This window comes from Lissotriton vulgaris, chromosome 9 (genome assembly GCF_964263255.1).
Source record: "Lissotriton vulgaris chromosome 9, aLisVul1.2, whole genome shotgun sequence".
In the NCBI taxonomy this organism is placed as follows: domain Eukaryota; kingdom Metazoa; phylum Chordata; class Amphibia; order Caudata; family Salamandridae; genus Lissotriton; species Lissotriton vulgaris.
In genome coordinates this window covers 885,293,035-885,308,479 of record NC_141697.1, presented here as the reverse complement: position 1 = coordinate 885,308,479, position 15,445 = coordinate 885,293,035, and the positions used below count along the sequence as shown (strand labels likewise).

At 41.6% G+C, this 15,445-nt stretch overlaps 1 protein-coding gene across 2 annotated transcripts in view; it reads left to right on the top strand.

Moving 5' to 3' along the window:
* LOC147692434 (protein FAM98A-like) overlaps positions 1 to 15,445 on the top strand; it is a 116,903-nt gene that overhangs the window by 78,180 nt on the left and 23,278 nt on the right. For both annotated transcript variants that reach the window (XM_086938639.1, XM_086938640.1), the window contains one exon: positions 3,450 to 3,530. In XM_086938639.1, coding sequence (XP_086794765.1) covers positions 3,450 to 3,530 — 81 coding nt within the window. The remainder of the gene's footprint in view (positions 1 to 3,449; positions 3,531 to 15,445) is intronic.

Sequence of the window (15,445 nt, the reverse complement as noted above, 5' to 3'; positions counted from 1 at the left end):
GGAATTTGCAAGCTACTATTCACTATAAGATGAAGTCAAACCTCCCATGATTAGCGCTGAAGAATCCATGGATTTCTCTTGCTGCAGGTAAAATAATTCCCCACCCCCATTAACACAAGGGAGTGATCAAAAGTGAAACTTGTGTCTTAAGATTGACTCAGTAGCACCGAGTGCCTGCCTTTAGGGGTGCGCTTAGTGACTGCACAGCACTACCTGCGAAGAGGTGTGTTTGTATTCAAGGGACTGCGAGGGTACTGACAAGCAACCATGGTTGACAATTTAAAAATGTGCACAGATGCCCTTTATGAAGTGGCATAAAGCAAATTAGCAAATTTTTAGCTTGCACAATTACAAGCGCATATTTGTGCTTAACACAAATTAAACACGTGTGTGAACAAGGCTCAGTGTTTTTGCCATCACTGCAGTGATTATCTGCGACAAACGTGAACATATAACATTTAATTCTTTATTAGATAATAATTCTGAGCTTGTTAAACTACTAGAATTTGTTGTCGAAATTCATCCATTTCGGTTATTCCGGTTTAAAATGTGTTTTTCTTCCTGAACATTGCATCGAAACAAACTGTGCTTTCATCTTCTGACAGAGCTTCCAAGCGCCTTGAAGACAAGAGAATGCATGGCCCTGAGCGCTAGAGGCACCGCACTTAATATGCTGGGCAATGGATGAAGCAGTTGTCCAATAGAAATAAAGATGGACTTGGCAAAGTGCAGGCAGGAAATGCAGGGGACTGAAACACCAACAAATGCTGCTTCAAATTAGCTGCCTTTTCCCCCCGAGATGTAAGGAGACGAACTGCCTCCGAACACGCCCCTCCCATCCTCAGCCAGATGAGATTGCTTTTACATCTGGACATGTAGTTGAACAACTTTAGCAGAATCCCTCTAATCAACATATACAGCACGCAAAAGACAACCATTAATCAAAGACTGGGGAACAAAAGAACGAGAGGATGCCACGAGGAAGGTGTTCAAAGAAGGGATACTGTGAGACACAGCAACCCATTTGTGGTAAATCCATCTAAACATGAAATAAATGAATACATACTGACTAGTCTACTGCAGATTGTAATCTCAGCACCAGTGAGATGTAAAAATGCTTCCAGTGCCAATTTCCATGCTGCGCGGCCGTGAAAATGACACGGTCGCGCGGCCCGTGAAAGTGATCGCGATCAAGCGCGGCGGAGTAAAGACACATGGCGGCTACGAGTGGTGCGCGCGCAGCAGTAATCACACCTTATGGTGCCTCTGCTCAAGTGCGCGCCCAGGCACATGCACTGCAAGCTGTGGCTGGCGGTAGCATTTTTTGAAGCCCTTACTTAAAGTCTCGCCAGAGCAACGCTAGCGCTGGGTCAAGCGAGACCTAAAAAGTGAAATTCTGCAAGCAACATTAACAGCGAGGGAGTCAGAAGTACGAGGCACAGATGGGAGCTATTCTCTCTGACGCATCTCTGCTGTAGAGATTCATGCGACAGGTCATGGCCTCTCTACGACGCCCTACTGGTGCTGGCTGGTAGTGAGGCAGGAGATCCTTGGATGTTGGGCGTAAGATGTTCATGCCTCACACTTTTTTGCAGAATGACGTCTCTGTCGCCATAGTTTATCAGTTTAGCAATTATAGGTGTGATTGGTGCTCTTGGTGGCAATGGTGATACCAAGAATCTGTGCGTCCATCCAACTGAGTAGAACTAAGTAGGACTTGGGTATAAATATTGTGCTGTGTCTAAGTGTCCAGTGTCACAGTGTCCAGTGTCACAGTGTCCAGCTCCTGCAGTAACCTATTTGGCTATCAGTTGTATGCCTCCGGCTGTACCAGATTGCACTAGCATCATTGTAGTGATGCAGCAGTCTTTGGTACAATATCAGAACCTCACTTTCTTTGCAGCAGTTTTTGTAAGGTGATGACCAATCTTAACGCAATTGCAAGAATAATGCCCATTCTTCTTTCCCAAAGAGATTCTTGCCGCAGACGAGGAGGTGTCTCAGGCAAGAGTCTATAAAGTCTTCTGGCCTCTCAGTGCCGAGCCTTTTTCCTTCTCATGCTGGTTCTGTGCCCCTTACATTCACCTCTCATCTCCCCTCTTCCCCATCTACCTCTCTCCTCCCACCAGCTTCTCTTCTCTTGCTGGTTCCGCCACTCTTACATCTACCTCTCTCTTCCCTCTCTTTTTATTTTTTCCTGCTTGTTATAAACTATTCTATATCCACCTTTCCCTTCAATGCCCTACTCTTTAACTTGTCACCTTTCCTGAGCCTCTCCAGCCTTTCATCTTATGTCGCTAGTTCTGCCCATCATACACTAGAGGTGGGCATGCCATTGAAAGCACAAGCCAGACTCGAACCTGAAGCCAGCTTCTGGCTCAGGTCAAGGTCCTATTGGATCATCGAGCCCATACCAAGCCAAGCTTGCTTGCGACTTTTGCCTGTCTTCCTCTCGCCAGGATGTGGTGTTACGGTAGTCTCAGCGATGGTTCATTATTCTGGGATTCTGGGTAAATCACTTAACCTCTCTGCCTATAAATAGTGCATGTGCTGTTGTGTAATGTAACTGTTGTTTATGTAACATGCTTCAATACTTTTTGGTTGAGTTTTAAAAACTGCAGAAAAATGCATTGAGGTAAAAACAAAGCCTAAATATAAGGAAAGACAAATAGATACTCATTTACTGACTGATTTATGCAAAGTGAAACCAGAAATCATCGATGAATCACGGCTTCCTCACTTAAATTGGGTGATCTTTGATAAATATTTTATTTAACCAAAGCTTGTTTTTCTTCATTTCTTGTGCCTGAAAACACTTTCAAATACGTGAGTTTGGACTACCACTACTTTTTCATTTTTTTAGCTATGTTGTACAGCAGCATGGCTGATGTGCAGCATGGTTGTAAGTAAAAAAAAACAACTATGGCGTCGCCAGCGTTGACTGCATCATAGCACTTTTTTTTTCTTTCAGCCATGCTGCACAGCAGCTGTGCTGCTGTTCAACATGGCTAAAACAAAATTGAGAAAGCCAATAGATCTGGCATAGGAGAGACCTATTGGCTTTTACCAGTGATGTCAATGTTTGTCTTAATGGGTGCAGAACAGGCAATCAGAATAGTCTAACCATATAGGCTCTTTCTGATTGGTGGGGTTGGTGGGGGCAGCCAATCGGAATTCCTGAACAGAAGGTTAGCAATCACACAACCATTTATGGTCTAGAGTTAGATGCTACAGCAGTTTTTTTCCTGTCTCTGGGAACATAAGTTCATCCCAGAAATAGTGGCTTTGTTTGTGTTTCTAAAAAGAAAACACCATTCCTTCCTGCTGAGATTTTCTGAAATATTATTTGTTTGCTTTTTTACATTGTCGCTTTCAAAAGTATTCTTTTTTTCTGTTTTGTGTTTTCCTTTCCTTCGCAGCAACAGCTAAAATGTGCATCTTCCCCTTAGATATCCGAGGTACTGCCCATTGAGCCACAAAGTCCAGTGCTACACCCGCTGCTGAAAACACCGCTGGAGCCTCGGCAATGGGTACAAGGGGAGCGGGCATATTTTTACTTCTGTTTTTAGTTTGGCTGCTGTGCTGTCTTGTATCTCACTAAATGTTCTATTTCTTCACAGTTAAGGTTTGCCAGCACATTTAAAAATGACGTCAACAAATAATGTTACCTACATGTAATAGGAAGTATCCTAATTTGTTTTTTCTCTAAGATTTTTTTATCAATATTGTCCTTTTTAAGACTCTTAAGCAAAGAAAAACCAGGAGAGAGAAAAAAAATAACGGTTAAAGCTTAGTTATAGTTAGGAAAAATGTATTTATTCTTTCTATACAAACCAAACTTAAACTACACAAACATTAGAAATTCGAAAATTAAAGTTATATCTTAAATTTATATTTCACACACAATCTCCGAAATACTATAAACTGGCACACCTCCGTACACAGTGTTCTCAAATCAATGCCACACTACATTAACTATAACTCGTTACAGACCATACCCTGTGTGCTTGCAAATTAAGTAATTTGAGATGTCATAACTGTTATGGATGCTAGGATTTCACACAGTGTAAGTGATGTACTATGAAAAGGTATAAGCAGTAATCATAAAGGCAGAGTTATAGTTAATGTAGTGTACTACTTTACTAGAAGTGCATAAGACGGAATGAAGCACTTTAGGTAAATCGGTAAATGTTGGGTAAAAGTAGTTTTATTACTTCATATGTTTAAAAAAGGTTTACAGAGTATGGTGCTAGTACCTAGAAAGTACAGCAATAGTTACAGAAATAAAATTATATAAATGTAAAAAATGCTTAAATACTCTGTAGTATACCATAGGTGGGTTGTATGTAACCGAAATATAGTTTAGTAAAGTGTGTGTTTTTTTCAGATTTCTTTAAAAAAAATGAAGTTGCAAAGTATTTTCTAAGTAGTACTGCGTACATTTTCAAACATATATATACTATTTTTCTCTACCTTTACAGAGTTTGCTAAAGTGTCTCAATCCTTCCTTTTTAAAATGTTTTATTTATTTTATTTTCACAGTTCAGCAAAGGAGAATTACAGCCACAACAAAATCTACAAACATGATACAGATCTATAAATGATATTACATAGAAACATAAGAATTTGAAAAACAAGAAAGCAACAAGTCAGAGGCCTAGCATCATACAGTCGTAAACTCAGAGAAAACTCCCAATATATACTCTCCTAGTTTTCGTTTCCTAGTTCCTTTAATAGAATACAAGCTTGTTTCCAAATTTACTAAATTAAACATTTTGATATGCCAAGAATCAAACCTTGGAGGTTCAGGACAAAGCCACTCAGAGCTCATACATAATCGAGCCACAGTCATTGCGACAAATAAAAAATACCGCTGTTTATGAAAGAGATTTCCCTTGGTAACCACTTGCCCAATCCCTAAAAGCATTAAAGCTGGTTTAATAGTGAATGGTGCTTTAACCATCTTAGATAAATAACTTTCAATATTCTGCAAAAATGTATTTAATTTAACACAACTGAACAATATATGGAGACTATCTGCATCATCTCCCCCACAATGGAAACATTTGCCATCATATCGATCTCTCCATTTATGCATTTGTGCTAAAGTGTAATTCAAGTTAAATGCAGTTTTAAAAAATTTTACTTTTAGATTTGCACACAAGAAAACTTCCTTAGACCTAACAATTGCCTCTTCTAATGATATTTCCTCTCCCAATGTGACAGTCCACTGTGAGTTGTGTTTCTCCATGTCATCCATTCTATATGAAGATAATATTTTATACAAAACTCCTATCTTCCCATAAGATCTAACAGCCTCAATGAGTGGATTTGACCTCAGTTGCAGCTTTCTGCGTCTTAGAAAATCTCGCATTTGAAGACATTAAAAAAATTGTGAATAAGGCACCTGGTCTTGTTTTACAAGGTCTTCATACTGGATGAAAAGTCCCCCATCGCCATATAAATCTCCTATCTGACGAATACCCTTGTCTCTCCATCCAGTAGCCTCCCTATCCCGAAATATTATGGGCAATAGCTTCCCCGCATTCATTGGGGTATAATATGTCAGACCTTCTGGATCAATTAATTTACGTACTCTCCTCCAGACTTTAAAAGCTGCTTCCAAGACCTTAAACCTGGTCCTTTTATAATAGCTCCCGTCAATTTCTCTAAATAAACAACACTTTGCCAATTAGCTGGAAGATTGAGGGAGCTACTGTAGTGCTATCCCCTGTTTCTCCACTCAATAATACTAACATTTTTTGCAGAAAACAAACTTAATAATAAAGCATAAAATCTGGTATTGCTAAGCCACCCCTTGAAATTGGAAGTGTCAAAAATCTAATAGCTCTCCCAGGTTTCCCTGGGGCCCAAAGAATTTTAGAGCAAAGTGACTGTAAGCTTTGCAGGTGAGTTGTTGTTATTTCAAGTGGTATAGATCTGAATAAATATTATACCCTGGGAAGTATATTCATCTTTAAGACATTCCCTCTGCCAATTAAAGTAAGATGTAGCCGTCCCCATCTATTGCGAAGTAATGTTCCCCAATTAGCATCTACTACTTCTATCATTGATGTCCTGATTTTAATGCCCAAATATGTGGCCTCTGCAGCTTTTCTAGAATCTTGTATTACAGCGTTATCTGTGCAAACAAGTTGTCTTTTGGTGATATTTAATTTATAATAGGGATTCTGAAGGTTTTTAAATCAGTAAAGGATGGGTGCACTGCCAGTTTATACGCACAAAGATTTCAAAGCAACTAATGTCCTAGGTGCTAATCGGCGAGTGGACAAACCTTTAACCACTCGGTTAAGTAGAAAGACTACCACTTGTCTAAATACATGGATTGCTGATGCACTCTAATTCAAGTATATAAATAGTTAAGTAACACTGTCACAACAAATTCAACACAAAATGACAGAAGTTTTTAAACAGAACTCCAGCAGAAGAGTGAATCTTGGAGTCTTTAATGAAGTATACAGCCAGCCGACACGTGTTTCATCGCACTCGCGATTCCTCAGGGCTGAAACAAACAAATAAGTAGCATCGAGCATGTATCTTGTATGAATACATTTCACAAAACATGACCATGGTATATGGTCTGTACAAACATTATTCGCTTCCTACTGCAGTGAATGCACAGTGATTCGCCTTAAATCTCTTATTGTGCCATCACAATGCATCCGTGTCGAAAATGGTGTCCAATACCGGTATTTAAAATGGACGTGCTCATGAGTAGTGAATTTGTGATGGCTAGGTGAAGGGACATAAATCGTGTGCCCAAGGCGACCATAAATACAACGATCTGTTCGTCGCAGCGGAAAAGGTGTACTATCCGTGTGCGACTCATTCATCCTTCATGCTAGTAGGTTGTGTACAGTGAAACATGTACCCAAATGAAAACATACCTAGATGGCCGTGTAAACGTCAGGAGGTCTGTATATTTAAATAAGACAATAAAAAGGGGAGAAAATGGAAAAAATCTCATCACTAATTGTCCTCAAAGTGACGATAAGGCAAGAAAATAACCATAGTGAGGCTGTTTCCCCAAAGTTAAACGGAGGCTCACCGCTCAGCTGGTGATAATTCCGACCCAGCCGGGCCCGTGACCAATGACACTCGGTATGAGTGTATGCGGCGAGGGTTGCAATCCTTGATTCTGTAATTGCACCAAATAATATGTGTCACTGAAAATATACCTGGTACTCTCTTATCCAAAGATATGTCCAGAGGTTCTCTCGAATATATATCCAATATCTATATCTATTTATACCTTGTGCCAATCAAGAGAAGAAACATCGTAACTGTTCGTTGACTAAAGTACTTGTACACACTCGTGGACCTCGTATGTTAATGACCCAACTTCACTCCTTACAACATAATCTGATATCCTTAACCAACAAGTGTATGTCGTATTTGAAACACTTACATAATCGTTGTATCGCAGTATTTAAAAGGCTCGGAGGTCACACTCCTGAATGACAACACCATTACTATCAGAGAGGCGGACAAGGGGGGCAATGTAGTGATAATGGATCGTATAGATTATCACCAAGAAATTTTTCAGCAGCTGCAGGATGATTCGTGCTATGAACGCCTCACATATAACCCCATTGGCCCTCTGACATTAGAAATCAACTCACATTTGTCAATATGGAAACAATCTGGGTTTCTAAACGAGGAGGAGTACCTGTACTTGAAAGTGTTCAGACCTACATATCCATGGTTATACACTCTGCCAAAAATACACAAGAATCTCCCTTTTCCACCAGGGAGACCAATTGTTTCTGGTATAGGGGGACCCACTGAAAGAATAGCGGAATACGTGGATCTCTTCCTGGGCCCCCTGGTCAGAAACCTACCTTCCTACATACAGGACACCAAACATATCTTGAGCACACTAGCAGACATTGAGTGGCAAGAAGGTTCTCTTCTTGTCACGATGGATGTGGTGTCACTCTACACCAGCATTAACACTGATCTGGGTATGCAGGCTATAAACAAATTTCTGTATAACAGACCAGCGACATTGTGGAAACACACTGTGATGCTGTCCACCATGACTGAATTGATTTTAAAAAACAACTGTTTCATGTTTGATAAAAACTGGTACTGCCAGAAGAAAGGAGTGGCCATGGGCTCTAAAATATCACCCTCGTTTGCTAACTTATTCATGGGCGCACTCGAAGCCGACTTAATTTGGGGCAAAAGGGGTGCTCAATATATCGACTCCATTATATTTTGGGGTCGATATATTGACGACTGCATCCTGATTTGGTCAGGCTCAGAGGACCTTTTAAATGACTTTTTCACATATCTGAATGATAATACTTGGGAGATTCGTTTCACCATGAAGTGGAGCAAAACGAACATTGAATTTTTGGATATTGAGTTCTACATATCTTCTAACTGTCTGCACAGTAGACTTTTCAGGAAGTCCACAGCATGCAATGCAGTCTTGCATGCCTCGAGCTCACATCCCCCACACCAAATAAACGCCATACCCTTTGGCGAATTCCTAAGGGAGAGAAGGAACTGCAGTGAGGACTGTGAGTTTGGGAGATGTTTGACAAGCATGAAGGAGAGATTTTATAATAGAGGTTATTCGACCAATACAATTGTGAAAGCTGAAAAAAGAGTCAGAAAAGTCAAAAGAGCACACACTCTGACTATTACACATAAGTCCACCACGATAAAGAAGGAACATGTCAGAATGGTGATGATTTCAATTCACTCCATTTTGCATTACGGAGAAGTCTTACCAAACATTGGAGCTTATTGAAATCAGAGAGAGCCTTGACGGATTACATTACAGATAGACCTCAAATCTCTTTTAGAAGAGGAAACACATTACGGAGTAAATTGAGTCCCACGGTACCTCGGGACACAATATGTGCTGATTGGTTGACACAACATAGTCTAGGGTTTCACAAATGCGGATTCTGCAGTGTGTGCAAATGGGCCAAACATGGTACAAGACAATTTATGGGCCCGGATGGTGTCTCTTACACCATCAAGAGTAACATAAACTGCACAACCAAATTCGTGATTTACATCATTGAATGTGAATGTGGGAAATACTATGTGGGGAGCACCATCAGGCAATTAAAAGACAGAATGATGGAACACATGAGGGCCATTTTGAACTGCGACCCAAAATATCCAGTAGCATTACACGTAGCTTCCTGCCAGAAAGATAAGAGCAATAAAATTGTCCAATTCTTTGGGATTGAAACAGTCCCTTTAGCAGTAAGGGGCGGTAACCGAGAATTGAGACTGAGGTGTACAGAGGCAACTTGGATCATGCGTTTGAAATCTGTAGAACTAGGACTCAATTATGACCAGGAGATGCAGTATTTCCTAGGAGATTCAGCAATGTATTACTATAAATCAAAGACATGTTACTGTTTGTGATGTAGCTACAATATTTGCAGAACTGTGTTTGTGATTGTCTAGATCAGATAATACCAAAATCCATCTTCAAGCTTTGATAACTCTCCTACACTCGATGATACTGTGAATCAAGATCTCTTTTCGAAGCAATGACAATGTAGATGTGAACATAAAAGTTTTTTGTAAAAATGTATTGTAATTAAGAATGAGACTGGATTTTAAGTCACGTATGTCTGGGATACACACTGTGAGGCTAACTACTTCCACTCACGGTGTGCACTACCCAATAAAGAGGTTCGCCGGGATCATCGTTTCACTTTGTAATATATTACACAGAATTTTGACTTTTGAACACGTAACTCATTCGGTTGTCTAATTTTACTAATATACGGTATACGATATAATACCGACGTTTCTATCATCCACGCAATTATAATAACTTCGGAACTTTGCAATAATTGGGCGAAATCGGTAAACCCAACATGGACGCGATCGTAACGAACACAGCCACTCTAGTTGATCCGACACGAGACGTCAGGACGCATATAACGCCTGCTTGGACCCGATCACGTGTCCAAACAGGAACAGGGCTCGGAGGATAGGACGCGCTGTACGGTTTCACGGAGCCTCACACGGGTAAGACTAAGAGCACCAAATGGACTTATGAACGGAGATTCCGTCCCTGGAATGAATTAGGTTTCTGACACCTTTGCGTTTTGCTGTTATTTCAGCCTGGGGTCTACGTTATTTGGGAACCACAACCGGAACCTTTACGCAAACCGATACATGAGAATAGGTAAGCTCACACGAACTGTTACCGCCAGCGTGATTTTGCATATTGTCAAAACAGATGAGAAATACTCTTACCGTAGCCCGTATTTCTTTTCAGAACAGCACTCTGTTCGAGGATAAGATAAAACGTAATCACGAGATCTTGTGACCTCCGAGCCTTTTAAATACTGCGATACAACGATTATGTAAGTGTTTCAAATACGACATACACTTGTTGGTTAAGGATATCAGATTATGTTGTAAGGAGTGAAGTTGGGTCATTAACATACGAGGTCCACGAGTGTGTACAAGTACGATGTTTCTTCTCTTGATTGGCACAAGGTATAAATAGATATAGATATTGGATATATATTCGAGAGAACCTCTGGACATATCTTTGGATAAGAGAGTACCAGGTATATTTTCAGTGACACATATTATTTGGTGCAATTACAGAATCAAGGATTGCAACCCTCGCTGCATACACTCATACCGAGTGTCATTGGTCACGGGCCCGGCTGGGTCGGAATTATCACCAGCTGAGCGGTGAGCCTCCGTTTAACTTTGGGGAAACAGCCTCACTATGGTTATTTTCTTGCCTTATCGTCACTTTGAGGACAATTAGTGATGAGAATTTTTCCATTTTCTCCCCTTTTTATTGTCTTATTTAAATATACAGACCTCCTGACGTTTACACGGCCATCTAGGTATGTTTTCATTTGGGTACATGTTTCACTGTACACAACCTACTAGCATGAAGGATGAATGAGTCGCACACGGATAGTACACCTTTTCCGCTGTGACGAACAGATCGTTGTATTTATGGTCGCCTTGGGCACACGATTTATGTCCCTTCACCTAGCCATCACAAATTCACTACTCATGAGCACGTTCATTTTAAATACCGGTATTGGACACCATTTTCGACACGGATGCATTGTGGTGGCACAATAAGAGATTTAAGGCGAATCACTATGCATTCACTGCAGTAGGAAGCTAATAATGTTTGTACAGACCATATACCATGGTCATGTTTTGTGAAATGTATTCATACAAGATACATGCTCGATGCTACTTATTTGTTTGTTTCAGCCCTGAGGAATCGCGAGTGCGATGAAACACGTGTCGGCTGGCTGTATACTTCATTAAAGACTCCAAGATTCACTCTTCTGCTGGAGTTCTGTTTAAAAACTTCTGTCATTTTGTGTTGAATTTGTTGTGACAGTGTTACTTAACTATTTATATACTTGAATTAGAGTGCATCGGCAATCCATGTATATTTAATTTATAGCCTGACACCTGACCAAATTCAAGTGCTAGCCGTTCAATTTCTGAAAGTGCAGTTGCCGGATCTTCAGACATCACTGCAATGTCATCTGCGTAAGCAAATACTGAGTGAGGGACATCATGAATGATAAATGGTCGGATCAACTTGCTCTTACAAAGCATGTCAACAAAAGGATTAATATATAATGCAAAAAGTAAAGGGGAGCAGGGACATCCTTGCCTAGTACCTCTGGTAATTCTTACTACCTCTGAGGTCCTACCCATTACAGCAATTCTGGCGACCGGGGAAGCGTACAAAACCTGCAAAGCAGTCATAAAACCTTTCCCAAATCCCAAGATTTCCATCAAGCTCCACAGGTAATCCCACTCCACCCGGTCGAACGCTTTTTCAGCGTCTAATAAGATTAATCCTAATTGTCGTTTCTCCACTTGAGCAATATCAATAAGGGTGCTCACTTTGTTGATATATGCCACTATTCCCCTTCCAGGAATAAATCCATGTTGATTCTGTGAAACTAGCGATGCTATAACCTTAGAGAGACGATTAGCCAATATTTTGGAATATATTTTCCCATCACAATTCATTAATGAAATAGGACAGTATGACCTGGGTATCTCAGGGTCTTTCCCCTTTTTACCACAAACTACTATAGTGGCTTCCTCCCAAGATTGAGGTGCCCGTCCCATTTGAGCCGCTCTAAATGTAGCCAACATCGTTTTTTCCAATTGACCAAAAAAGAGTTTGTATATCTCCTCAGGTATACTGTCAGGACCTGCAGCTTTCCCCGATGCTAAAGTTTTGACTGCAATTTCTAACTCTTCCATGGTAATTGGGGTTTCAAGCTGGGCTGCCACCTCTGGTTCTAGTTCTGGAAAGGCCCCGGCCTGCAACACCCTTTCTACTTCTACACTCTCCCTCTGCTTTGTATAGAGCTCAGTATAATATTGATCAAAAATGGTCAAAATACCTTGCTCATCAGATGTTGAAGGACTGGGCTATTCTAAGGCCCAGCGGTGCCAGGGAACAACAACTGAAACCTTCGTGGGTTACCTGTTCCGGCGTACAAATTACAGAGACACAGGACACTTCCTTCGGCGTCAAAGATCAACGTTTATTTACTGCAGGGATACAGAAATCGCAAGAAGTACACTACGTGTAGGTTCTGAGAGACTGCTTCGAATTGCAACAGTGGATCGCTCCTTTTATACATCTTTTCGTCATAGCACAACATGGCGAACAAAAGGTTACAACTCAGTTCCCACAGTAATCTTCAAAAGGGTCGCTTTCATGTATTCAGAAGCCCGGAACATAATTACAGTAGCATCGCCGGTTCCCAACTGTAAAAGTACGTTATCCCACCATTAAGTACATTCCATTCTGGCTGTAAACGAGTTAAGAAAAGAGACAGAAACGGGTGCAAGGAAGGCAAAGATAGACAACAGATTGGAAAAGAGTGTAGGGGGGGCAATATCGGAAGCACGATTGCAGGATCAAAGGATTTGTGCCTAATGCATGCACGACTGAAACAATGGACCGGCATGGCAAGATGAGCCTCGAGCGGAGCCATCTGCATTTGCAGTGTCATCCCCCTCGTCATAAAGACATCCTCAAAGGAACACATGTCTTCCGCAAGAGCTTGGGAATCCCAGGGTCACGAAGCGGACAGTGTCCGTTCGCTGGCTACTTGAAGGCAAGAGACAAAACGGATGCCGTATCTAAAATGGAACCCGTGGGTTCAAATGGAGAAACCCACGAATAAGACGAACGGTTCAGGGCAGCGTAGCGAAATCGCGTACACCCACTAAACTCGTCATTTGCGGTTCATAGATATCAAACTCGTCCATATTCGAACAAGTCAAAAAACGCCATTACGATTCTCACGGAACCTCAGATGCTCCTTTTGCCCTCATGTAGGCAAGCACTAGTCGAGATCATATTCGATCTCGATATTCATCAGATCGTTCAGATGTTGCTGCAACATTATTCTATCCATCAATGCTTCCTTGGTAACAGATGGCTGTCTTATACACGTTGTAGCACAGAAGCCACATAAGGCAGGACCACACTGTACACAAAGACAACACGTGAATAGGAACGTCGCAACAACCCCGATGATCATCAGAATCTTCCAACCCCACGTCGACATTAGGCCCCAAAACCATCCTAGTAGCGTCCAATCACCTACGTCCACGTGTATGGACTCGGAGATCTTATGCAACTTCGAGATGGCTTGATATACAGTTGGAGCGTTATCAGGAATGAAAATGCAGCAACTCGAATGGATCACCTTGCACACACCACCTCTATCTGCAAGAACAACGTCTAGAACCATACGGTTCTGCAACGTCATAAGCCTATCCGCCTGAAACTCTGCTGTTAGATTACCAAGCGCACTCGCAGTTATATTAGCAGTCGATTCTACCACACGAGTCAACTGTCTCAGGTTCCTACTATTAACCATAGGTCCCCAAAACGGCAGGAAACCCTTAAAGAAATCTCCTGCTTCTTGACCGGCAGTGTCCTCTTTGCTAATAACGCCTCTCACAACTCTAGTCTTGTGATAGTCCGAGGCAACTGTAAAAGTTGGTGGCAAAAGATTCGCAATATAACAGGTGCCCGAGAAGTCACGGGGCAACCACGTATATGCGCGATCATAACATAAAAAGTAGGTACCCTTGGCAGTCAGGAAAACAGGGGAAGAGAGCATCGGCAAAACATACGTTTCAGTACAAGCACTCTTCCCAAGCTGAGCTCGCGGATTTCGACCAAGTCCTTGCAAGCAGAAATTGCCGAGATGGGGTACAATCCAGATCGGAGACGAGCTTTTAAGCTGTCTATCACCCACTGACATGCTATACTCCACCTCCCTCAGGTCCTTGTATGCTCGCACCTCTTCCTCCGGAATAAGCGATGCATCAAAAATATCTCTATCTAAGTCAACAATCGCTCTCGCCAAAGGCTTGTGGTACGGGCCGGGACCAGGATCTGCAGAGCGTGGCTCTCGATGGGGGTAGGAATCTAGTGCACTACGGAACATAGTTTGGAATGCTCGAGCTGACCCCTGGGAGCTGTAAGGAAGAACCAAATACGGAATACCCCTATCCATGGTATGTGGCATTAACCCACACACCCAACAGTTAGTAGTATTCATCACCAACTGATGCTGATGTAGGAGTTGGACAAAGGAGTTGTTCATGAATTCCGCACGTCTAACCTGTTCATGTTGGGTTAGGGGATGAAAGGAATGTGGAGAAACAGTGGGAATAGAATCCAGTTTAGGAGAAGAGAAAGTAGGTGAAGCGGAAGGCAATAATGACTGTATTCCAAAATACACTCCACCCACCAGTAGCATAGAAACAGTCAGAAACAGCAGGAATACCTGAAACAGAAAGCATTTTGTTCGTACAACCTTATATAATTTCGATTTTTGAGCCAACATCCTCTCTACTTCCGGCAGCTTAGAGAACGCCATCCTCTAAAAACCGTCCGTAACGTTCTTGACGCACTTCGTTCTGAGTAGCGATTATCAATTCCCAGGAGTTCCTAGGAATCGACAAAAGTAACCGACCTAATGTCAGGAACCTGCTAAACAGAAGGAAGTACCCGCACGGCCCTACGGTCAACCCGGATGTAAGGTTTTCTTTAATCAATCATTCAATTTTAATGCAAATCTCCTAGCTGTGGAAAAAGAGGAACACACGTGAAAAGAAACTCAAAAATTAATAGAGGATGCAATTATTCATAACGTTCACGGCAACAATAAGGGGGGGTAATATAAATTCAAAAGGGAGAACAAAAAGGGATGTTTTTATTAGTCTTTGTCACGAGAACGAAGGAAATATCGACTTCTCCCAGGTCGAGTCTGTTCTTCAAATAATTGTTCAGATTGTGGAACAGCGTTCGATCGTTCTGATGACAGTTCAGGCCTTGAATTTTCCAATGCTGGCGATTCAACAGATGTGTCTGACTGCAATGAATTGTCTCCTACAGGTT